The sequence below is a fragment of the Mytilus trossulus genome, chromosome 1 (assembly GCF_036588685.1).
Source record: "Mytilus trossulus isolate FHL-02 chromosome 1, PNRI_Mtr1.1.1.hap1, whole genome shotgun sequence".
NCBI classification, from domain to species: Eukaryota; Metazoa; Mollusca; class Bivalvia; order Mytilida; family Mytilidae; genus Mytilus; species Mytilus trossulus.
In genome coordinates, this window is record NC_086373.1 from 74,457,853 (window position 1) to 74,484,458 (window position 26,606).

General features: G+C 29.8%; 1 protein-coding gene across 2 annotated transcripts; it reads left to right on the plus strand.

Moving 5' to 3' along the window:
- Positions 1 to 303: 303 nt before the first annotated feature.
- On the plus strand, positions 304 to 23,810 carry LOC134685012 (coiled-coil domain-containing protein 78-like). 2 transcript variants are annotated; one of them, XM_063544348.1, is made up of 22 exons: positions 304 to 400; positions 1,821 to 1,950; positions 2,308 to 2,528; positions 2,806 to 2,969; positions 3,233 to 3,376; positions 7,216 to 7,412; positions 8,247 to 8,421; positions 9,247 to 9,381; positions 10,868 to 10,891; positions 11,603 to 11,734; positions 12,230 to 12,316; positions 12,677 to 12,856; positions 13,894 to 14,067; positions 14,434 to 14,484; positions 14,873 to 14,961; positions 15,856 to 15,934; positions 16,554 to 16,679; positions 17,248 to 17,441; positions 17,869 to 18,043; positions 19,735 to 19,772; positions 20,468 to 20,641; positions 22,427 to 23,810. In XM_063544348.1, the coding sequence occupies exons 2-22, from the start codon at positions 1,838 to 1,840 to the stop codon at positions 22,530 to 22,532; spliced, it is 2,778 nt and encodes a 925-aa protein (XP_063400418.1). In that variant the 5' UTR covers positions 304 to 400; positions 1,821 to 1,837; the 3' UTR covers positions 22,533 to 23,810. The 2 variants fall into 2 exon arrangements, with proteins under 2 accessions (XP_063400418.1, XP_063400428.1); XM_063544358.1 differs by lacking the exon at positions 10,868 to 10,891.
- Positions 23,811 to 26,606: the final 2,796 nt, after the last annotated feature.

A 26,606-nucleotide genomic window follows, 5' to 3' on the forward strand; every position in this document is an offset into this window, starting at 1 on the left:
TAACCATTCAATATTAAAAAAGTTATTGAAGTTAGAATTAGTCCGAACATAGATTTTCAGGTCCCTTCAGGTCTTTTCATTTCTCCCTTCAGGTCCAACTTTTGGCATCAAAATTTTGTTTTTTAAATTTTAATGAAATGTGGATATTGACAATTAATAAAATTCCAACTTGAAGAAATTCCATCCAATAATAAAAAAGTTATTGCAATTTCAATAATTTTAGTTGTATATTTTCAGGTCTTTTCAGGTCCACTTTCAGGTCTTTAGTGTAACCCAGCGTATTCGGCACAGAAACTCTCTACAGTTAGAGGTAGGAATCCAAGGTAAACAACAACAGTGGCGAAAAAGAAATAGTTTTGTTGCTGTTCAGTCTATCTAAGTTATTGATAAATGAATGAACGTAAGAGTTTATATCGTATGCCAATTACATATTTTGTAATCAAATAATCGAAGATATGATTAAAATGACCCAGTAATATTTAAAAGATAGTTTACATCATTCAACTTTTCCAACAGGTGCATGTTGGAACCATTCACACAAATGGGATCACGTACATATACTTTTTTTTTTATTTTTGCATACTAATATTATTTGGGGGAAATGTTGAAAAGTGCAAACAGTTATTGCTATTCAGTTTCTTGAGAAGTTTTTGCACTATAAATAATTTAAAATTTGTATCCGAAACAAGTTACAAGTTAGTACCTTTGTTGGTGAACGGAGCGGAGCGTCTTTTTACCACAGAACACAGCAGAAAAAATGTTTCATATGAAAATTAACTGAACTGTCATTCACACCAAACAATCAGAACTTTATAGTTGGTAGTGAAAAAAACCCATCATTATGTATAAATAACAATTCCATATTATGAGCTATCTGCAGCTTTCTTAATAGTAGTAAAATAATGTTGTGACATATTTGTATGATCTTAAAAGATAAGAACTTCAAAAGCTACATTGTATTTCACTACAATTATCTTCAAACTTTTCTTAAATATTTTGACGTGTAATCTGCAAAGAAAAAAACTGATTGCTTTTATATATGTCTTATGAATTGTACATATAGTGTTTCAGCTCTAATTACAAATTAAAAAATGTTTCTTTCTAAATATACTTCCATCAGGATTTTTAATAGATCAGAATGCTTGTTTTTTTTATATTTTTGACTGAAGTACAAAAAAATGTATCTATGTTTCTTGTTAAATTGTCGTCCTGAACTATGCATGAAATATTTGCCACTGGACAATAAGCAATCAACAATAAATCTTGTTATTTTTTCATATTAAATGTACATGAATGGTTAACATTGGACCCAATTAAAAACTTCACTGGTATAAATAAAATTTTCAGCAATTTTAAAAAATCACTATGTACATTGTAACTTCACAATGTCACCTCTTACATCGTAACATGTACTAAATAAATTGCTACAGTGCACATTAAAATTGTGTTTTTGATGTACATGTATGGCCATTCAGTTTATTTTTTAGTGGAATAACAGGTTGGTTCAAAATATTCTTATGATTACTTTTAGCAGGGTATACTGCATGGAACATGAACTTGCAACAGAAATGTTTGCATACGGTTAAAAAAAAAACACTATTGTATTGGATAATTTCTTGTTTGCTCAATGCCTTGTTTGTAACTTAAATGTTCAATGTTGGCTGCCAATATTAAAAAAATGAAAACTCAGTGGTCTGTATCTCACATCTTTCATGTTCCATTTTATATCATGTATATTCTCATGTTGTATTTACGTGTAAATATTGATGACCTTAATTTTTCTTATGTTATGTTAGATTCTGTTTTCTCTACCGCCTTAGGATAAGAATAAGTAAAAATGAATGTGGAAGTAATTGGTCGTATCAGGCCACCTATAAGAGCCGAAGGACCTGAAAACCTCGTTATTGAAGGCCACAGGGTAGCTGCACAAAGTAAAGGACCATTTATAAAGTGAGTTTTTTTTATTCAAAGTACTATTTTGACAGTTTTATAAAATTAACATATCAAGATGAATCATATTCAAATATATTAATCTCACACTTAACACTGTTATGGTTATTTGATTTGTATTTAACTCTTAACTATCATAGTTTGAAGGAACATGTCTTAATTTTGAAATCACAACCAACTACATATACCTAGTCTAGTCCTCTGGATTGTGAATTGGCTGTAGGTCTGAACATTTTTACAAAAATACTTGTTTACTGTACATTTGTTTTGGATACTTTATATCATAAAATTCTTTTAAATTGATATCATACTACTTAATAGTGCATCAAAGATAAATATTAATATGTCCTGTTTCAGTTTCGCTACACTCCATAGAAAGGACACAGATAATTATGGTATTTTTAAGAATACTATAGAAGACTCATTGCTGCACATGCATATGTCAAGATTTAATGTTTGTCTGCTGGTGATAGGAGAGACAGAATCAGGGAAGTCCTACACTCTAACAGGAGAAGGATCATCAAAGACTGGCATTGTACCTATGGTCTTAGATTACCTCTTCTCCAAACTACAGGATGGTAAGTCATAACTGTACTATAGGGTATAACGGACTCACTATAACCCCATGTACAGAGTTACAATGGAGTTAAAACATGAGGTTTTGGGTACAAAAATGATAATGATCATCTACATATAGCAAGTGTACTAGTCCTTCTTCCACCTCAACTGATATTGAAATGGCAATCTGATATGCATATAGCTATTGATTATAGCTTGTTCTAAAATCGAGTAGCAAGTATTTCATTTATATTCAGGACTACTTATAGCTAGTGTACTTGTATGTATATTTTTTAGATCAGTATATGATGGACACCAGAGTGAGACGACAGAATCCAACTGTTACCCTACAGATGTATGAGGTCTATAATGAACTTGTAAAGGATTTATTACAAGTTCCAGGTGGAGGTGCTTCTTATTGTGATCTGGCAGAATCAGCAAATAGAGGAGTGTATGTCAAGGTAGATATTTCTAATTTGTTAATGCATTCTTTTACTACTTTGGATTTAAATGAAAAATAATATTTGACAATTTTTCTATTTGTCTTATTTCAATGTTCCAAGCATATTCTTAAGTTTGATCTATGCCGAAAAACTGAAAAAAAGAATTAGATGTATATGTAGTTATTTATGTTCTTAATAAAAGTTTGTATAAAAATATTAAAACCATGTTTTAAAAATTATTGTTTAAGAAAAGATAACTATATAAATTGTTGCTGTTACAGAATGGAAGTGAGGTTCCACTGAGAGATTCCAATGATGGCAATGCTAAGTACCGTCAGGGTATGTCTCGTAGGACCCAGGAAATGAATGACTTTGGACCTGCATCAGCTAACTCTGCTACTATTATTTACATTGACCTCTCCATGGTAAGTGTAATATCAGTAAGATTTCAAGGTACTGATACAATAAGGTTTTTAACTGCAGTCACTTTGATTTATATAATGTAAGATGTGTCACAGAGCATACATCTACCCTTCATGTTCTGTTGTCAATGTTTCGACTATGTATATAATTGTCCCAAGATCACTAATATGTGTACTATTTTGTAATTGTTAATGTTTGGGATTCAGGAGTCATGTGCTACACAAATTTTCTTCTCCTTTTACTATAACTTCTATAGTTTTCACTTATTACTTTCACTTTAATCAACATATAATTCACTATAATAATGAAACGTTGCGATCATTATATTATGTCTCTAAAAAAAATTATTTGTTCTTTTAAAGATTTTTTTTTTTTAAATGTTTCCAGTAAAAAATATATAAAATGAACTTTATCAGTTATAGTGTAAGATAATGTTCTTAAGGGTCTATGTTTAATATAATTGTTGTGTATTAAAAACCATAGCCAAATATTTGACCAAAAGATCATTTAGTTTTTGTCTCACCTCCATAACAGATGCTGCAAGATCAATAATGTACACATGTGTGACTAAGTTAGACTTAGATGAATAACTAATGATAAGTCAATGATATTTGGTATGCAGTTGTACTTGCACACCACATTTCCATGGAGATATTCTGAACTTACCCCCTCAGTCATGGTTCTTTGACTTTGAAACATTTGCATAGTTTAATACATTCTAAAGTTTGTAATAAGGTCTGTTTAAAGAGAATTATAAGTAATAAAAAGTCAATGTTATTTAGAAAAATTGGTATGAGGCTCCCACAGGGTACCCTCTCAAGTCTCAAGGTTGCTTTTTAAATTCATCACAAGGTCATTTTTAAGGGAAATGTACAATATTTTACCTCTGTCAGTCAGTCTGTCCCATGAATATTTTATGTCCCATTTTTCTCAGGAACTACAATACAAGGATTTCTGAAATTTAGATTCAGGGTTTAAATAAGTCTACAATACTGTGTGATCTGTTTTCAGATTCATCACTCTACAACTTCCTGTTTACTGAACACTTGTATGATTTTACACATGATAGCCAAGTTGAAAATTTTCGTCACATTTTTCTCAGGAACTTCAATACAAGGATTTCTGAAATTGGGTTTCAAGATTTATACAAATCAGCTATACCGTTTGATGCATTTTCATATTCATCACTCAACAACTTCCTGTTTACTAAACACTTGTATGATTTTACACATGATAGCCAAGGTGAAAATTTTCATCACTACATCAGGAACTACACTACAAAGATTTCTGAAATTGGGTTTCAGGATTTATACACGTCAGCTATACAGTATGATGCGTGGGGGGTAAGGGGGGGGGGGGGGTATCATCAGTGAGCAGTAACTAGCAGTTTCACTTGTTAAACCAGGTACATATATATGTTCCAGATTAAACCTTTAAAGTTTGAATAACATACATGGACATTTTAATGTGCCCTTGGATTTCGGTTATTCTTGTTTGCTTTATTTAGCCATACATGTTGAAAGGGAGATAATCATAGTTATTTTCTTCACTATACTTATATTAGTTGTATTGTGATACAGGTGTCCTTTTGTGGGATCACTCACATTCACATTTATTTCAATAGTTTACTTCTTCTTATCAGAATAGTCTCTATTTGAAAAATGTGTTACAAAATGTAAAACATGCTTGTATACATAGGAATTAATTTAAAGGTCTGGAGGTCGTTGGGGTGGGGTTTTGATTTTTGGGTTAATTCTTTTCTTTTATCTGGGTCAGGATTTTTTTTAGCTTATTGTTAATTTGTTGTAATCAATTTAAAAATTTGGGAGGGGGGAGGGGGTGTTTATCCTTTTTAAATGTGTTTCAATCAATTTTAAAATCTCTAAATTACAAACAAAAAGCACAACAAAGATAGATTTTTCAAACAAGTCAGTATACTAGATTAAGATAACATGAATATATAAATGCTTGTAACTTATCTCCACTAGAAACTTTCTGTTTGTATTTCTATATACATGCAGCATGAAAAATCAATAAAATTTATTTAGTATATATTTCTATTGGTATTGACTGGTTATATTGAATGCTTGTACACATGATTGGTTTTCACTTAGAAATGGATGTTATTTAAACATGCATGCTTATTTAAATGTAGGGAAAGTAAACTATATAGAATGAATACCACTAAAGAAACCCTTTGAAATCTCTTTGTTATTCATCATCATTCATTTTTCTCTTTATCAAAGAAATTCTTTAATAAAATGTCAAACTTGTTCACCTAAGTTACATAAATATTCTAAAGGTAAATATTACACCTTATCTTATACATTGATACTGTCTGTCCGAATCAAACTTTGTTTACAAAGTATCATGGCCTTTTGGTGATTTTTACCTGTCAAATAAAAGGTAATGATAATATTTTTGTCCTTAAATTGAAAATTTTGACCCTTTGTGATAGTACAATATGGTTTTTAATTGTATTTTTCATGATAGACAGAATCATTCAATAAGCGATTTGGTTTAATTTCAATTGATAAAAGATTTGACTTTAACATTTAAATACACTGGATAATTTATATGAATTCTTCATAAACTATTTTCAATGTGTTTGTGGTAGGATATTATTGCAGAAGTTGATCATGATTCAGAGGTATGATTTTAGTCTATGTTCTGTTTGTTTATTTCTTCTTTTCTTCTTGTTAAAATGTTGATTACACCATGCATACTTTCCAAAATATATATAGTAATGTGAAAAAATAATATCAATAAGAAGATATCGCTTGAATACATGAAAAATATTTTCATGTGACGATGATATCAGAGCGTTAGTTTTCTCATTTGAATTGTTTTACATTGTCTTATCAAGGCCTTTTATAGCTGACTATGCGGTATGGGCTTTGCTCATTGTTGACTGTACAGTGACATATAGTTGTTAGTGTTTGTGTCATTTTGGTCTTTTGTGGATAGTTGTCTCATTGGCTATCATACCACATCTTCTTATTTATATAAGCATTGTACTTTTTACATGATGCTTTGAAAGTGAGAATAATTATACACATGTGAAAATGTATATCATTAAATATAAATGCTGTGTTTAATCTCCATATTAATTGAACAATATCCTGATGAAAAGTTAAAATACTTTTCATGTTTTATGCCACTACTGTAGTCAAGGAGGCATTACATTATACCTTTGTTCTTTAAAATATGTTCGTATGTCTCAGAATTGGTTTCTGTTCATTAATTTAAGTTTGCCTCAACCAAATGTTATGAAACTAATACTCAATGATTGTTATCACAAAAAACAGACCAAGTTTGAATATTGGTGGTGTCACTTATACCTGTCTATGGTTATGCCCCTTTTTAAATGGAAAAATTTCTGAATTACCTAAAAACTCTGATTTTGAATGATTTTTTTACCATTCTTGAGTTATGTCCCTTTATAATATCATTATATGGAAACAGTCTTAGTCACATCATCTGTGTCCATGGACTCTTGCAAAAAATTGATTTATTTAGAATTTAAAAAACAGATCTACAGAAAAACTTGATCACTGGAAAATTCACTGCATTGTCATGTTTTAAAATTACCAATATTATATTTCATAAAAAATAAAAAGTTTTCTACTTAAAAAAAAGTTATTATAAAATTAATCACTAGATATTGAATACAGTAATTATTTAATTCATGTTTGCTTTCATTAGCAGGATTTCTATATAAATATGTGAATAAATAACTTTTCAGCTGTTTACTTGAAACGGTAACTTATTACAGGAATTAAATGAAAATTGAATAGAATTAAAAGTTAACTTATTAAAATGCATGTGTTATATGTTGTAGGAAGTTGGAAATGATAGAAACAGCAGTAAATCTCGGTTTACTATAGTAGAGATCCCTGGTCTAGAAAAGTTATCTGATAATCCATCATACCTTAGACAGAGAGAAACTTCCACTTTAAGTAAAGGACTTATAGCATTCAATTCTGTAATAACGTCCTTAGCCAGCAACCCATTTCCTGATAGAGTTATCAGTTACAGGTAAGTTTAAGTTGTATTTTTTGTTTAAAAGAGCAGTTAATTCATTCTATGATAATTACAGGTTCATGTAGTAACTTCAGCTTTCTTATCCAGGTTTTTAAACAGAACTTTCAATTTTTTTTTTATATAATATGGTGCAAATACTTTGCATTTTATTTTTCCGCCTTTGACAATAGAGGAGCAATATTTATTTTGTCACAACCTCCATCCTGTTCAGGTTTATTTTTCCTGTTTGATGTCATTTGTGGTCACATCAGAGTACATATGTTGAGAAAATAGCTTGTTCTAATTTTGTGAACAGCTCCTTTAAGAAATATCAGGAGGTGAAACCAAATTGCTTGGATAGAACACTAGTACCTTAGTCTAAGTTAAAGTCTACCAAAGTTAGCTGTCTCACTCAAGCAAATTTTAAATTGAAGGGACCAGTGCCGGAAATATGATTAAAGCTGTATAAATATTGATGCACATGTATTACAAGATTATTAAAAGTAACACTGAGAAAAAAAATAGCTAGGCAATTGGGAATTGTAAAAGTGAGAAAAATGCACAGAATTTACATATATTGTCTTCAACTAAAATTCCTCTACATAAATACAACTTTAGAAAATAAATTGCTACATATAGGAAATTGATTACTGGGTCTGGACCAAGATCCAAAGCATTGCAACTTGAAAAAAAACCACCTTAGTAATAAATCAGTATTGAAAAGAATAAACATGATGTAAGGTACTTTAATCCTGTCGACAATAACATTTGTAATTTATAAAATTTGTCAAATACTTGTCTTGTGAAAAACAAAATAAAATTTCAATTTTTTATACCTTTTATTTACAGAGATTCCAAGTTAACCCATTTACTGAAGGAAGAATTAGGTGGAAATTGTAAAACAACAGCTTTGTTGTGTCTGAAACCTCAATCAGATCCCAATACATTGTCTCCAATACTCACATTTGCAACTAGAGTTGGACAAGTTAAGAACTTTCCAATTGTAAATGATTTATATGCACAGGTAAATTTTAATTTAATTTAGGTATACATTGGTTAAGTGCTTAATTTGATAATTTCTGGGTCTTCATAAGAAGTAAGTGATTTGTCATGTTGATATGAATTAAGCAGTATTATTTTTATATAGATTCCACAACTGCAACAAGTGTGTAACAATATTTCTCCACTCGAGACAGTTAAATTTTAATATTAAAAGCTCGAGGTTGCCAAGATTTTTGAATAGTTTTAAAATTTAACTGCCGAGAGTGGAGAAATATCATAATACACAAGTTATAGTGGTTGAATCTGTTTCTCTAATGATTTTTATCCTTCTTTTTCAAAGATTTGAAGACATTTGTGTACTTTTTTATGTGATGTCATCAGGCATGCTTGCCTTTTTTCATGACATTACAGTAGGAAAATTCAATAGAAACTAAGAAAATTTAACATCACAATTAAATTTCGACCAATCATTTGCCGAAAAATATTTTTCACTAGTGAGGAAAAATATTTTTCTCACACCAATCAAGAAATGTGAAAATAGCGCAAAAATTAGAGAAATGACTGTGCAAATAATGTTCTTAAAAATTTTGAGATAAATTAATGATATTATATGAATACAGTCCTAATGGTGCAACATTTCTCTACACTGAAAACAGTAGGTGAACTCCTGGGGCATCAGTCAATAAACTTTACTCGGTACTCAGTTTGAAATAGAGATTGGTCAAGTTTGTCCCTAAGTAAATTGGCATTTGATAACAACTATCCTCTGCTAGAATATATAGATGTTTCGTTTATTTTTTACATTATTTATTAACAAAATAGCTAAGCAGACATTTTGACTTTGCAGAATTTGATAACCCAGTACCGGGCCAGGATATTAGAGTTACAACAACAGAGTGGTGTAGGACCTTCAACAATGGACACCAAAGTCTCCAATCTTAATGACATAAAGGAGACCATCAGGCAGTTAGAAACAGAAAATGTAGGAAACTTTGTGTACTCACTAATTTAACATGTTTGATTCATCTTTGAAAACTTTATTTTGAGGCTCAAGTTTTATACAAATCATTCTTGTGTCTACAGGACACTTTAACACTTCGTAAGAAATGAAAGACTTACAGCATAAAATAAAATATTGTTATCAATTTCCTTGTCATCATACAATTTTGTTAAGATTGTTATAATGAAGCAAAAAAAAAGAGAGACTCCTGTAAATTTAGCTCTGATTCTGACATGATGCTCTTGTCTATTTGATAAACAAAGCCAAATTATAATTGTTAAATGGTTGGTTTCTAAAACCTTTTTGTTGAATCAAATCAACATTGCTGCCTTTTGCAAATGTTTAGAGGTATGAATTTAAAGGAAAATTGTAATAGAATGAAATTGATTCTTTCATTTCATGCTTTATGCTTATTTTATTACAGGTAGTTTTTTTTTAAATAGGTATACACATGATAGTGGCAATCTAGATATAAAAAAAGGGAAAATTAGGCTTGTTGACCCTAATTTTTGTTCAAACTACAATTGCAAAACAAAAATAAATGTCATCCAATAAGAAATGCCCTGTTATCCTCTTCAAAAACAGTTATAATAGTTAGATATCAATATAAAAGGTTGAGATTGGAGCCTCATCGTTTATCTTTTGCTTTGCTTTTTGTTTGCATTGCATTTGTGGCTTTTAAAGAATTATTTAGCTTTTTTTAATTTTACATTTGAATTATCATTTCAACATAAATGTATCTTTGACCAAAGTTTTCACATTGATATGAAAACAGAAATTAAAATTTCACAATTTGTAAGACCTTTATAAATCACATTTTTTTTCTTCAATAAAATATACTATTCTTTTCAAAGGCACAATGAATTAACTTCTCTGTGGCATCATTTTAGAGATAAGATCAGAAGATTAGACAGTTTTAGCAAAAATAGGAAGAATTCAAGGGCATTTTGGCTAAACTATAAATAGACCCTAGTTGTCATTCAAATATTTTTGGCCAACAAATAGATTAACATGAAGCACTCTTCCTGTGTTGGGGCTACTGTGGTCAAGTAGTCTTAGTAGTTAGAAAAAGTCTTTCAACACTAAAATTGTAAGTTCAAACTCTGCTGTGGTAGTTACAATATCTTTTTGACATCGTGTCCTTTGAGTGGTACATCTTTTTGGCTAGCTTTCAATATCAGTGTTAACTATATTTGTGAAAGACTTCTGCTCTTCAGATTTATCCCCCTTTGTATTGAAAAGATCATGCAAAAGTCATAATTGTGTGTAGTTGTTATCAATTGCTTCATCTGTTGAAATGGTTAGGATTGCTGTAAGGTTGTGTGTATACTGTGGAATAAACTCACTTTTGAACTCACTTGAAAAAATTACATTGTACTAGTTTTATTTTCTATCTTTAGGTACATATAGATTAGTTATACATGTACTTTAAACCTTATTATTGTTGATAGTTAAATGCATGTTTCAGATTCCATTAAATTCTCCACAGGTGGTATGTTAAGTCTTATCAAGACTATCTTTAGAAATCAAGCTAGTGCAGTATATATATAGTACATGTGAATGTGTAGTTTTGTCACAAACAAGCTATAATTTATAATAGTTACCGTATAATGCCAGACTTTTAAGATAAAAAAAAAATTGTTTAAAAACTTAAGCAAGCTCATAGTAAAGTAGTAAAGGTGAAAAATGTTGTTCCATAGATAGCATGGATGAAGATAAATTAGATGTTTATACTTGAATGGTATACAGTGAACTTGATAGAGTTATTCAAAATACATGAGCAAAAGTGTTTGATTGGCAAATTATGCAATAAATTACTGTGAAGTTTATACAAAAATATGAATTACAGGATATTTAGGGTATACATTAGTGAAACAGATAACTCAACAACACAAAAATTCAAAGGTTAAAATTTATTCCAACAAGATGTGACCAAATACCAGAATAATAATTCATAATGTATGGATATCGGGTAAGTGTTACTAAGTTGTTTTTCAATTAAAAATTCCAACTTGTGAACTAAATTGTACAATCTGCTTTGTTTACAAATCTGATAAGGTCTTCAAATGTTACAATGGTTTGGACCTACTATGATGCAAAAAAAAACTTCTATTTTCCTTTGGATGTTTACTGCATAGATTTTAGATTTATTCATTTTAATTTTTTGCATATATAAGTTTGATAAAAAAATTTTAATTTTTAGTTAAAACTCAAGGATGATAATGAAAGGTTGAGAAGTAAAGTAGACCAGTTGCAATCTAGGTTTGGTAACATGGCTAGTACTAAAACAGATCTCTCTCAACAACTTCTCATGACTGAAGAGGAAAAACTAAAGGTAAATATTCGTTTCATGTTTTTATTGTATCGCTTTTCTAAAATTGTTCAATTTGAAAAAAATACAGTTAGATGCTTATTAAAAGATCATGGTGCAGCTGAGTAACTTAAGATATTAATGCATACAAAATATAAACAAAAATAATATTGAAAAGGGTTCACAAATATCAAATACCAAATTTTGACCAAATAATTTTGGGTTGTTGACAAACATGACTTGACCAATGACCTGTAACCTTAAAAAATGTGCAATCTTAGTCTTAATTAAACTTCCATTCAATATTAAAAGCAACCTTTCTATCTTAATGGGGTAATACTCTTCTTGAGCAACACTTATAGTTAAAACAATGAATTTGATCTTGTTTTAATCTGAAGTGAGAGTCAAACATGGCATAGACCAAATTAACAAATAAATAATGTTTTAATTATCAATATTGATATATGTTTGAACAATGTGATTTTATTCATTGTGTTTTACAATCGATGTGTATTGCAGGTATCCCAGTCATTGGTAGAGATGCAGATAGAAAATAACAAGATCAGAGAGGAAGCTGAGGCTACCAAGTTTGAACTTACAAACAAGGTCAGTTAAATAATCCTTATTAGACAAATTTGATGCTCTAACATACAAAGTTGACCTTTAGATGGACCTCAGATGGATTTTTCTATTTTCAAGGTCTTTTTTTGGTTATATGGCTCTTCAACTGCTTATAGGTTCTTATACATCATTGGCTTTCAAATATTTGGCTTTCAGCGTTCCATATGAAGGTAAATTCAAAAGTGCTTCAGACACATGAAATTTTCAATGTGTTGTTTTAATTTTTTCAAGATATAACCATCAAATCCATGTGGCCATCTCTAAATTTTTAATTGTTTGTAAAAACTTCTTAAGAAATGGTTGATTTAGAAATGTGATCAAACACATGTATGTTTATGTTGACAGATATTGATGTTGGAGAACAGTTTGATGGAAGCTGAAGCAGAAAGAGATAAATTTACTAGGTCAGCTAGAAATGCCAAAGAGAGGCTCAGTGAAATGGAAAAGGATAGAAAAGATCTGGCTGATGAATATGTTGTCCTGAAAACAAACTATCTTGCTCTTGTTAGAGAAAGTGAAAAAGAGGTAAATTAAAAAGACTTCAATGTAAAACCCAGATCCTACAAACTTCACAAATAGTTGCCCATATTTTGAAGTTGTGCACTACTATTATACAAATGTTTTTGCATTTTTTCCCCATTTATTTTCAAAATTGGGAACTTCATAATTTTTTCAGCTAGATTTACAAAAAAAGCATCTACAAAATGAACTTTGTAAAGTCAACTCTCCTTACAGTTTTAAACCCAGATCCATTTCACAGATTGAGTGTTCAAATAAGTTCACCTTGAATTATAGAATTGTTTGAAGAATGTATCCTATTTTTTTTTAAATTGATACCTTTGTCCTTTTTCATAAAAAAAGTTTAAGAATTAGAAAAAAATGTGTGATCAACATTACACCTCCTGCAGGTTCAACCCAAATCTTTGAAACTTTACAGAATATAAAAAAAGAAGATGTGGTATGATTGCCAATGAGACAATTCTCTGCAAGAAACAAAAATAACACAGAAATTAACAACTATAGGTCACCGTACAGTCTTCAACAATAAGCAAAGCCCATACCACATAGTCAGCTATAAGAGGCCCCCAAAATGACAATGTAAAACAATTCAAACGAGAAAACTAACGGCGTAATTTATGTAAAAAGTGAACAAAAAACAAGACAACCACTGAATTACAGGCTCCTGACTCGGGACAGGTACATACAAACAGAATGTGGTGGTGTTAAACATGTTAGCGGGATCCCAACCCTCCCTTAACCTGGGACAGTGGTATAATAGTATCACATAAGAACAAACTATAAAAATAGAGGCTTAACTCATCAAATGGACAAAAATACAAGTGGATGTGGATGGATTACTAACCTATCAAGTTGTATATCTTTAATTATGACGTTTATTAAAAATTCTCTCTCCTATTTTTTTTTACATTTTATAGTTCAATATATTTAATTGTTCATTGTTCATTATACATCATTCTCCATTGTGGAAACAACATTCTATGCAACTTGGCCATTCAAATTTTTGTTAGAAAATGTAATTATGATTATCATATTAATTTCAGTCTAAACGTAATGAGGAATTGAGCATTGAGTTATTGAACTTGGTGAATGCTAAAGCGACATTAATGAAACAAGTTCAAGCTTTATCAGACAGTGACCATGGTCTGGGTGATCCTGATGCTGAAATAAGCAGAGTCAAAGCTATAGTCATCAAGAACTCTTCTGGAAGGATCAAGGTAAGTAAAAATGGTTATGAGTATATTTTTTTTCTGGTTGTAAAAGGCATTTTACTATGATGTTCAAACTTGTAATAGTATTTTTTATTGATCTAATTGTTAGTCTTTCAAAGGGGATACATTGTGTAATGTTTCCTTTAAATAGATAAATTATGCTTAGGGATGTTTCGTCAAGATATAGCCATTGATTGAAAAGATTTTAGAACTGAAATTAGGAATGTCTAGTAAGCCGCTAGTTTGTCAGTAGTTCTCAAGTATGTAGTAATTTAAAGCATCCATTCAACCACATGCCTGATGAAAGGTTCCAATAAAAAAAATCTTTCATCGTATTGTTTTACAAACTAGAAGATGTTCATTTACTTTAAGGCTGATGAAATATTAGGATCACAAGAAAACAGAAAAGATGTAGAAAATACTGTAAGTTTATTTAAATGATACAATGATTTAAGAACACAAACACTTGTGTCTTAACTAAGAAGATGTAATTTAATTGCAAATGAAACAACTCTCCTTTGGAGACCTAACATTGCATTTAAGATATTTCTTTCACATTGGAAAATATAAAAATTAAATCCTATGAAATCAAAATTGAAAAATCATAACATTTTAATCACTCTTTTTCTACAGTATATAAATGATGGATGGTGATTATAATTTAAAGTTTTTGAAATGAGCAAAAACGTTTAGTTTGAAGTTACATGTTAATCAATGCAAATCATTATCTTGCTAAACAAAGATTGTTTTAGATTCTGTTTACACAGTTATGGGATTTCATTTGACTGTATATTTGACTATATAATTTTAGCTGTTTACAAATAGAAAAAGATATGAGAAAGATATGGACAAGCTTAAAAGAGAATATGGTGACGAACAACAAAGGCTGGAGAGTAGAGTGTAAGTTTACAAAAGTAATTAGCAAGTAGAATTCTTCCTACAGATACATATATATTCTACTATCAGGGTTTCTTTCAGAATCATATTGAAGTCAGAATTTTCTTAATAGAGTGTGGCGCTCATATTCGCCGTGGACACAATTTCGCAGTTTTATGATTTTGAGGTGTAAAAAGTTCAAAGGATGGTTGAAATGGAAGAGATATGCCGTTAAATTATATTTTTATAACAAATATGATTATTTTTGAAAATCAGACTAAATTTCTGCTCTTACGGCAAAGGACCGAAAAATGGACAACGATTTTCAACCTTTCCTGAATGACAAAAACGATTTCAAAGAAGCATTCCTTAGTAATTCTTTTACTGATTGCCCTAAATTTCAGTTTTTTACACCTTTCAAATGTCTGCTATTTGTCTATAATGAAATTTATATGATAAATATTGATTAAAGCTGCAGTAATTTGGTTTTAAATAGATATGTGAAAACGGCGAATATATGTCCCCTGTTGACAAAAAATTAGGAAATTTCAAACTCCCTTTAATCCAACATTTCAGATGATTTTACCCAAAACAAACACGTTTTCAAGCTAAGAATATTTTGCATTTGAAGTTATCTTCATAAAGAAATATCAGTATACTTCAAAAACATAAAGACCTGAACATAAACTGAAGAAAACATGGAAAGATATGGTGAAAATGAGCACCCCACTCTATAAAGTAAGTTAAATTGCACATTCACTAAAAAAAAAGAATTATTTTCATTTATCTTACTAGTAAGTGGAAGACATATAATATATATCCTAATGTGGATAAACACATCATCAGATTTCAGCTCTGCATAAACAATTTCACCTTTATGACACAACTAGGTAAACCTTATGCTGTTCTATGTTTCAGAACATTGATGCAAAAGGAAATACAGGAATCAAGAAACTTGGCCAGAGATAGACAAAGAAGAATTGCTGAATTAAATGCTGTAAGATATTTGCTTGCATTTAGAAAGGAAATTGTAAAGATATTGGGAACATCTTACAACATAGCAAGACATTATATGACATAGGCGCTTATTGTGTGGTTGATAGTTTAAAAATTTTATATTTAAAACAATTAAAGGAAGATAATTTCATACAATTAAATCTCCTAGTCTAGGATTTTTTCGCTGCATGAAAGACCCATTGTTGGGTGTGGACTTTTTTTGGCTCTTTGGTCAGGTTATTGTCTCTTACATTCCATAATTCCATTCTCAGTTCTATGCTAACAGTTGAGTTCAATGTAGTGAAGTGAGTATGTCAACATCCAGGCGAATCAGATCAGACTTCATTACTTTTTATTCTATTGTGACTTTAATATCTAAACTTACAACTTGTTTTATTAAAAAGGAAAGAATTCAATAATGGTCAATTATTCTGATTTTATTTTCATTTTCAGACTTCTCTGATAAATACCTGCATCAAAGTTCAAATAACAGAAGCTTGATGTGAGATCGTCTTTGAAATTACAATCTTAAATTATTTCTGTTCAGTACAATTAGTGATGAACTAACAATTTTACTGACTTGATACATTTGATTTATTGAGATTTTTTCCCCCATATAGGCCCTTATAATTGCAAGAGGTGAGAAGGAACAATTAGAAGTGTCCAACAACAGAATGCATCACAAAGTAAAAGACATAGGAGAAGATTACAGGGCAAGGCTCATCAAATATGTGGAGGATATTGCTGTGAGTATAAGAAAATAAGTATTTTGTGCATAGGTTGCATGCAACTTTTACTTTCAGAAATGTATTAAGGCTTTATATATTAGCTTGTTATAAAATGCAAAATCACAAAAATACTGAACTAAGAGGAAAATCTAATCAGAAAGTCCATAATCACATGGCAATTTAATTTTATGATGAAATTGTAATGTAAGTAATTTAGTACATATATCTCATATCTATGATTTGTAGATTAAAATCACTATTTGGAATATGAATGAAAGGACATATGGATCAGCTGATATGGATATATGTTGAAAAGTCGAGTACTAAACAACTTAACTTACTAAAGTTGACATACATAAGACTAAATACTCTTCAACACCCACACCATATGACAAGTCAAATTATTCAGGAATATAAAAAATAATAACTTTAAATACAACCATTTGCCTCAGAAGATTTCTGCTTGGATCTGTAAAGAGAACATGATAATGGTTAATTCATACATGTTCATAAATCATTTATAGTTTAACAAAATTTTGTTCCACAAATTGTTATTTAGTGATCATGTCAAAATTACAATATTTAGGAATATGTAGACAAAGGATCAGGACCAGATCCACGACAGTCTGTTCACATGAGGGAATATGTCGATAATATGCTGAAAGATATATCTAAATCCCACAAAGAAAGAGAAGAACAACTGAGTATGGCAGCTCAGCAGTACAGAGAAAACAAGAAAGCTTTGTTACACAAATATGAGGAATTATTAATACATTACAGGTAAAGATTTAAATAATGCTCAAAATGTAAATGTTTTGTGATAGATATCTAGCAACTGTGTGTGTACCATTTCTTTCTTCACAGTTTTTTTTCCAATGGCACTTGCACATTGCAATTGTTGAATTTTCTTATGATTGGTAAAGTGGTTAAGGTAGATGCATAAGGAAAATCTATAGCAAACTAGACCATGGGAAGGCAATAATTCAATAGCATATCCCATTTTGATAAGATAAAGATTTTTTTCTTTTTTAAAAGAAAGTACATGTACACATGTTTTATAGTAAAACTAAACCAATCAAGTATATAAAACTTATTTAACTTTTTTTAAGATTTGAAGTATCATGTGGCTTTAACATAAACTATAGAAAGTTCACACTTTGATAGATTATTTCTACTTTGTAATGTATTTTGCATATATTTATAACAGGAATTTACGACTCCTGAGTGAACAGAGAGGAATAGATGATATAGACATGGGACCAGATGAAACAGAGCTTAAACTTAATGAATCAGAGATAGATTCTGCCAATCTAAGGGAGATAACTCGACTGAAAACGACTAATAATGAACTTAGGAAAACACTGGATAATATGAAAATGAGAGTAAGTATTTCTTTATTTTGATTATGGATCAAATAGAGATTATACCAAACCATTTTTTGTCCAAAAATTGAAAAAAAAAAAGGTATTATATATCAATCAAATGACATTGTTCAGAGTAGCAACTGCCATATTTATCAGTCTTGACAGATTTTAATATGAATTATCAAGATACATATTAAAACCTCATAATTTAAATATTGGTACCTCATAAATAGCATGCCATGTATAGAATCATCCAGTTGTTATTCTAAGGTTCATGTAAGTTATAAAACTTGTATTATGGGAATAGCCTGCAATATGCAGGTCCTCGATCCTTCTTAACAGTGTTATTATTGAGGGTTATCTTATCCTGCCCTTTTCTTATTTGTTTTTTCTACCAAATGAAAATATTGTCTTTTAAAGGTCTGTTTTGCAGACCTGAACATAAATTTCATTAACTAATTGAAATGTTTTATTAAATTAATTACTGTGGATTAATAATTATTCGTTGGATACCAATTTTAGTGGATTTCATGTTTAACCTGGAACCATGAATTCTCATTTACATAGAATTACAGCTTTTCTATATATATATGTATGCAGACTTTGGCAAAACCTCTAAATCTATTATCCACAAAAATACCAGTTTTCCTCAGTCCACAAAAATTGGTACCCATTTTTGAAAGAATGAAATACCATAGAGACAATCTGAGACACCCTTTTGAAGCCCATGATGTGTTGTTTAAGATTTCGCTGAAATTTTCTGTATAGTTAAAGAGATGATAGAGCTAAATTCATTCAAGTGAACTTACCCAGATTTTGCCACTAATTACATAATAATTGATTACATAATAATTGCATAATAAAAATATTGTATTCATTTAAAAGATTAATTTTTTATCTATCTATATATACCTCTTTTATTATTTTCTATGCATTCATAAGAAAGTTACAGTAGGTTAGTGATTGGAAGTAAAAAAATCTTTGTATTGTGCTACCTTAAGTGACCATATTGTATATCAACTTCATCCATAAAAATAGGTTAACAAGATTCTAAAAGAAGAAAGACTTTTTTCCTTCTCAGTGTAGCTATTTACATACTTTTTCCTCTCATTTTTCAATATATGTGTCTTTTTTCTTACTAACTTGTTTCTGAAAGATTTGAGTAGGTGAAATTATTCTCATAACTAAAATCTAGTGAAGCTAGGAAAGGATTATGTATCATATAAATTCCACAACTGCAACAAGTGTATTACAATATTTCTCCACTCAAGACAGTTCAATTTTAATATTTAAGGCTTGCCAAACATTTTAAATAATTAAAATTTAACTGTCGAGAGTTGAGAAATATAGTAATACACGAGTTACAGTGGTGGAATCTGTTTCTCTAATGATTTTTATCCTTCCTTTTCAAAGATTTGACGAAAGTTGTGTACTTTTGATGTGACGTCATCAGGCATGGTTGTCTTTTTTCATGAAGTCACAATAAGAAAATCCAAAAGAAAACAAGAAAATTTGACGTCACAGTTAAATTTCAACCAATCATTTGCTGAGAACAATTTTTTCACTAGAGATTAGAAATATTTTTCACACACTGGTCAGAAAATGTGAAAATAGCATGAAAATTAAAGGAATAGAATTACACAATGAGTTGCAATGACTGAAGCTCTCCATATAATATTTAATATTGATAAAGATTACATTTGTTTCAGTATGGTGTAAAGGGTGACACAGATGACTACAAAATCAGGTAATGATATATAATTAGTTTTAAATCTATTAAATAAAGAATAATATAGGTGGTGTCCTGCATCTAATAAGTTTCTGTGATAGCATCAACAATAAATATGCACTTCTTACAAAACATTCAAAACTTATGCTGCTGATATAGCTTATAAGAATATATACTTATTCAAAACTGATAAATAAAATAAAATAAAATCAAGTATTATGGTCCCACAAGGGAAATTAACGATACTTATAGATTATCTGTTATATTATAATGGCTGCAACAGAAATCTTACTCCTGTCAAAAGCAGATTAAAGTAAATCATATAACTAAATTAAAAATTTGTTTACATTCTTAAATTATGTATTCTGGCTTTACTCTTTGTCATTTGTTCAATTTGAATGTCTTATCTGTCAAAATTACCATATTAGTCAAGAAAAGAAAAGGTGAAGTACATTTTGTGTAGACTCCAGAGGTAAGTCTTTCGTGATGAAATTAAAGCCTTAATGACATGAATTGATTCTGTTATTGAAGTACTATTTCCTTGTCAGAGAGAATATGACCGTTTCAAATACCAGTTTGGTCATAATTTCTAAGAAATTACCAATATGGGAATAAGTATACTACTTACAACCTTTTCATTATTTATTAAAGGTAATCAGTCATATTTATAATCATTTGAAGGTTCATTAACAATTGATGAAACATTTTAATAGGCCTGGAGAGAAACCAGCAGAGACGTGGGCAGCTCTACGTAAACAGTTACGTGAGTACACACTGAACACTCAACAACAGCTAGAGGATGAAAGAGCCAAACTGCTCAGTGAGAATTCTATGTTGAAGGAACAGCTTAAAGAAAGCCAAGAATATATAGATCACCATCTTATTAGGTATATACTCACCATCTTATTAGGTATATAGATCACCAGCTTATTAGGTATATACTTGTTATCTTATTAGGTATATACTCGTTATCTTATTAGGTATATAGATCACCATCTTATTAGGTATATAGATCACCATCTTATTAGGTATAAAGATCTCCATCTTATTAGGTATGTAGATCACCATCTTATTAGGTATATACTCACCATCTTATTAGGTATATAGATCACCATCTTATTAGGTATATAGATCATCATCTTATTAGGTATATACTCACCATCTTATTAGGTATATATATCACCATCTTATTAGGTATATACTCACCATCTTATTAGGTATATAGATCACCATCTTATTAGGTATATAGATCACCATCTTATTAGGTATATAGATCACCATCTTATTAGGTATATACTCACCACCTTATTAGGTATATAGATCACCATCTTATTAGGTATATAGATCACCATCTTATTAGGTATATACTCACCATCTTATTAGGTATATACTCACCATCTTATTAGGTATATAGATCACCATCTTATTAGGTATATAGATCACCATCTTATTAGGTATATAGATCACCATCTTATTAGGTATATACTCACCATCTTATTAGGTATATAGATCACCATCTTATTAGGTATATAGATCACCATCTTATTAGGTATATACTCACCATCTTATTAGGTATATAGATCACCATCTTATTAAGTATATAGATCACCATCTTATTAGGTATATAGATCATCATCTTATTAGGTATATACTCACCTTAATAACCTGTAAAATATTTACCTTTTGTGTGTGGCCTTTCAAAATGAATAAAAAAGCTCATATCTAATACTATAGTATAGGTTTTTAATTCTGCAATTTCCTTATTTAAGAAGTCCTCTAGATTAAAAAAAAGAATGTGTTTATGTATTTCAATTTTGGCAATATTTACTTTTGACAGTTCTGATATATACAATTGAGTTTAAACACTTTTTTGCTCAAATGTCATTAATTATTTTAATGATAGTAAAACAAATTTTTTGACATGTTCTTATTTGATTATCTTGTGTGCAAACCTAAGGCACTACATGAATAATCAAAAATTATGACATTTAGGTGTTGTGACAATTCAATTTGATTTGAACAATGACACTACAAGTGTGAGTCTACAACCTTTGGGTACTGCATGTAATTGGTTAGTTATCTTTTCTGTTAATAAAAGATGGTTTTGTTCAGAAGGGATCTGTATTAATATGTATGTTTAATGAAATTATCCTGTTGCTTATATTTTCTATTTTCATTTTCTGTATACACAGTCAGATTATCATTCATGCATCTCTGTGGGCTGCAGCAGTGCCGTATCCAGGGGGAGGGTTCCCGGGTTAGACCTCCCTTTTTTGGATGATCAATGCATTTGAATGGGGACATATAGTTGGAACCCCCGTATGTCCTGGGTTGTGAACACCCCTTTTTAAAATGGCTGGATCTGCCCCTGGCTGCGGTATACAAGGTCCTATCCTGAATACATGCCCTCTTTAATTGAAATTTATAATTGTTTAAATGTGAAGTGGTTTTAATGTAAAGTTTTCTTAATGAGCGTATTTATGATAAGTCATTGATATTTATGAAAAGTTATTTTTACAGACCATTGAATCTATTTGGTATGCCAACACTAAAATATTGTGTTACATGTTTTCTTACTACTGGACTGGACTAGTTGTTATTTAGTAAAATCATTATCATGATTTTCAAGACAAAATATTCTATTCTTCATTTGATTTAATTAATTTTTTTAGATATAAACAGGAAATTGTCAAATTAAGAAGACTTCTGGGATATGAAGATGATGGTGGTGGAGTAGTACACACAGATCGTAGCTTTAGAAAAGGAAGAAGAAAATGATCTCAAAGGGAGACAATCTCTCTGTCATGTGCCACAAATAACAATTCCAGTGCTATTTGACATATATTTAACTGTGATATTGTATAAATGTTATATTTATTTCAAACAAAAACAAAATTTTGTATGTTTTTTGTCAGATTGTATGTATATGCATTCCGTCCATATTATCTGTGATAAAAAAAATAATTTTATTGCTATGATCAATGGAATGAATATGTGGAGCATCATTTAGATTTTCATCATATACCAGGATCAGACTTGTTTCATAAAGTCTGAAACTTAAAATGACTTTCACTATTTTTTGTTACGTTATTTATAATGTAAAGTAGTAGGACTGACACGATATGTTCTTATTCTTATAAACTTTTCAGTTCTCCATGTATGTTATTGCAAAGGGATACATAAATAGGTGATTATGTGTAAAATGGTCTTATGATTTTAAATGCAACTTAAAGAACATTTAGACCTAAAAAAATGTTTTTATTATTATTTAAAAAAACATTTTGTTACAAAATTATACAGGTATAGATATATAGAATAATGATTCTCATAAATTTAATACAGGTTATTATTTGATTTTAGATTATTATTTATGAAAACTTTTCTTTCAAGGTTTTTTTTTAAAAAGTGATATATTTTTTTTATAGACTTTCTTTCACCTTCTCAGATTTTCAGAACAGTGTTATAATTTAGTTCTCCTTTTAATGTGTGTCATTCATTTCAAAAGAGTATATTATTTTGTACAGTTACTTAATTATAAATGTCAAAGATTAGATCTTTATTTTAGGTGCAATATGAATTAGAATTTCTCATCAAATCATATAAATAAATCCATTTATTCCTTCTTTCAATACTCAAGTCAATGCTTTCAATGCATCGATATTTCTTTGAACAATTCGTTTAAGATCATAAACACATTATTTATGTAACAAGATGTTGACTTTATAATCTTTGTTTCTTTTTTTCTATAATCCATTTCAATCGTATATCACAGAAATTTTTTCTAACTTGAAACTTTCCATTAATTTACTGTCATATTTGTTAAAAGAATTATATAATGAAAAGGAAGAATTGTGTCTGATCTTATAACAATATCTTAAAACTTATTAAAAGATTGCAACAGATTTTATAGTATTTGACAATATTAAAATATTCTCATTTTAAAGGCTTTACAAAAAAGAAAGTATTTCTTCCATAAAATGAACTGTTATTTTCATAATGTTATACATTTAACATTGTAGTAGTACCTGTGGATTATATTAAAAATTTCTACACAAGGCTATTATTGCTCATTATTGAAGGTCGAACAGTGACCTATAGCTCTTAATTTCCCTGTCATTTGGCTTCTTGTAAACAGTTGCCTCATTTGCAATCATACCACATCTTTTTGTATATACATTTGGACATTAGTTTTTTATGCAATCACTTGGCGTCGTCTGTCCGAAGTTTTGATCTATCAACAAACATGGTCGACATTGCTAAAAATAGAACATAGGGGTCAAATGCAGTTTTTGGCTTATATCTCAAAAACCAAAGCATTTAGAGCAAATCTGACAAGGAGTAAAAATGTTCATAAGGTCAAGATCTATCAGCCCTGAAATTTTCAGATAAGTCAAACAACCCATTGTTGGGTTGCTGCCACTTAATTGGTAATTTTAAGGAAATTTTGCATTTTTTGGTCATTATCTTGAATATTATTATAGATAAAGATAAACTGTAAACAGCAAAAATGATCAGCAAAGCAAGATCTACAAATAAGTTAATATGACCAAAATTGTCAATTGACCCCTTAAGGGGTTATTGTCCTTTAATGACTTTTTCACAATTTGTTCATCATATTTGCTAACTTTAAAAATCTTCTCCTCTAAAACTACTCAACCAAATTCAACCAAACTTCAACTGAATGATCAGTAGGGTGTATAGAATAAAGTTTGTGTTTTATTGTCTATTTTGTCAAAAAACATGAGTCATGGCTAAAAATAGAACACAGGGTAAAATGCAGTTTTGGGCTTATATCTAAAAAACTCCAGCATTTAGAGCAAATAAGATAAGAAGTTAAAGTATTTATTAGGTCAAGGTCTACCTGTCCTGAAATTGTCAGCCGAATTGGGTAACTGGTTTTTCAGGTATAATGCCCCTGAATTGATGATTTTAAAGAAATTTTGCAGTTTTTGGTTATTATCTTAAATATTATTATAGATACAGATAAACTGTTAATAGCAAAAATGTTAAGCAAAGTAAGATCTACAAATAAGTGTATTGACCAAAATTGTCAATTGACCCCTTGAGGAGTTATTGCCCTTTAAAGACTTTTTTCACAATTTGTTCATCATTTTGACTTACTTTAAAAAATCTTTTCCTTTGAAACTGCTGTATCAATTTCAGCCAAACTTAGGCTAAATGAGTTTCAAAGTATCTAGTATAAATTTTATATTTTATTTCCTTGTATGTCAAGAAACATAGCCCCTATGGCTAAAATAGAACATAGGAAAAATGATTTATTTTTTTTGCTTTTGAAGAAAATAGGACGATTCAAAGAACATTTAAATAAATTGAAAAGCCAAAATAAACATTGATGAGAGATTTAACCAAAAAAATTAAGGTGAGCAATTCAGGCTCTTCAGAGCCTCTTGTTTTTATTTCTATAAAGCGATACACATATTAAATTATTTTCAATATTATTCAACATATGTTTTATAACTAGAAAAATAAAGTTTGTTTATACAAATGTACCGGTACCTGTAAATGTAGTGTGTAATATGTGGAGAAATGTGTTTGCGGAGCTTATCAGACTGTAACATCACTTAGAGAACAAATAAAAAGTTGCTATTATGAGTGTTTTTCAACATTTGCTGCTAAAGGGAGAGACTGGTAGTTATTTTGGTAACTTTTGTAAAAGTTAGGTCAGTTTAATGCAAACCAGTAATTTTGTCAATGTTGTTTTTTTCGGTATGCAATTGTATTTGCATTGGCACATATCTTTCTCTAGAAGATAATTTAGTCTGTCCCTTAGTCATGGTTCATAGCCTTTAAAACATAAGCATAATTTATATGATAAAAATTGTGATACTGTCAGTTTAAGGAGAAGCAAAAATGGTAGGTATGCAGTTGTAGAAGAATTGGTACGTCTCATTTCCATAGAGATTATTTGTCCTTCATATTCTATGTAAATTGAAGGCTGCATTTAATGTGTGAAAGCGACAATAACACAACCATGTATAGAGCAGACAACAGCCAAAGGCCACTAATGAGTCTTCAATGTAGCGAGAAACTTCCACACCCGTAGGCGTCCTTCAGCTGGCCCCTTAAAAAATATGTATACTAGTACGGTGATAATGGACGTCATACTAAACTCCGAATTATACACACACTATTTGTGTGACAACTTGAGAACCTCTAAGCCAATCCATTTCAAATTTTGATATTTTTCTCATCACAAAACCGAATAAAGACCTGTTTTGACAATTTTTGCATTGCAGTTCATAACAAATGATCCCCAATGGATTGGAAAAAAGGATTTTTTGTTGGTTTTTGGTAATATCTAGAACACTGGTGAACTACTCCTTTACTATTTTGATTTTGATCATTTTCACTTCAGGCTAAGTTGAGCAGTTCATGAGTTATGGTCCTTTTTTGCTTTATTTGATTTCTGTTTTATAACTGGAGAACTGTTCAATCAATTTCTTTTAACTCTATATGTTGTTTCTTATGAGAAAAAAATGTAGGTACAAAAAATTAATATAGTTGTTAATGTCCCTGTCATTTTGGTCTTTTGAGGATAGTTGTTTCATTGGCAATCATACCACATCTTCTTTTTATAAGTATAATTTAGACTCTTTCTACTGATGCTGTTTAAAAATTATGACACCTAATTGCTTTTATATAGGTTAACAATTGTAAAGAGAGATTTGCTGACATTTTGAGAATCTCTTGTATAGTTTAAGTAGATATTAATTACAACTTGGAAAAGGTTAAAGGTTCAATAACAAGTGTGTTGTTCAGGTAGATAATTTTACAAAAAAACACTTCAAGGGGCAAGGGTTACACAATAATTAAATGACATATCTTAAGCTT

Excerpts from the sequence above, each read along its gene's own strand:
- LOC134685012 (XM_063544348.1), top strand. The coding sequence starts at position 1,838 with ATGAATGTGGAAGTAATTGGTCGTATCAGGCCACCTATAAGAGCCGAA. Across the intron at positions 7,413-8,246 it reads GATAGAGTTATCAGTTACAG|AGATTCCAAGTTAACCCATT; the intron begins GTAAGTTTAAGT and ends TTTTATTTACAG. Across the intron at positions 11,735-12,229 it reads CTGAAGAGGAAAAACTAAAG|GTATCCCAGTCATTGGTAGA; the intron begins GTAAATATTCGT and ends TGTGTATTGCAG.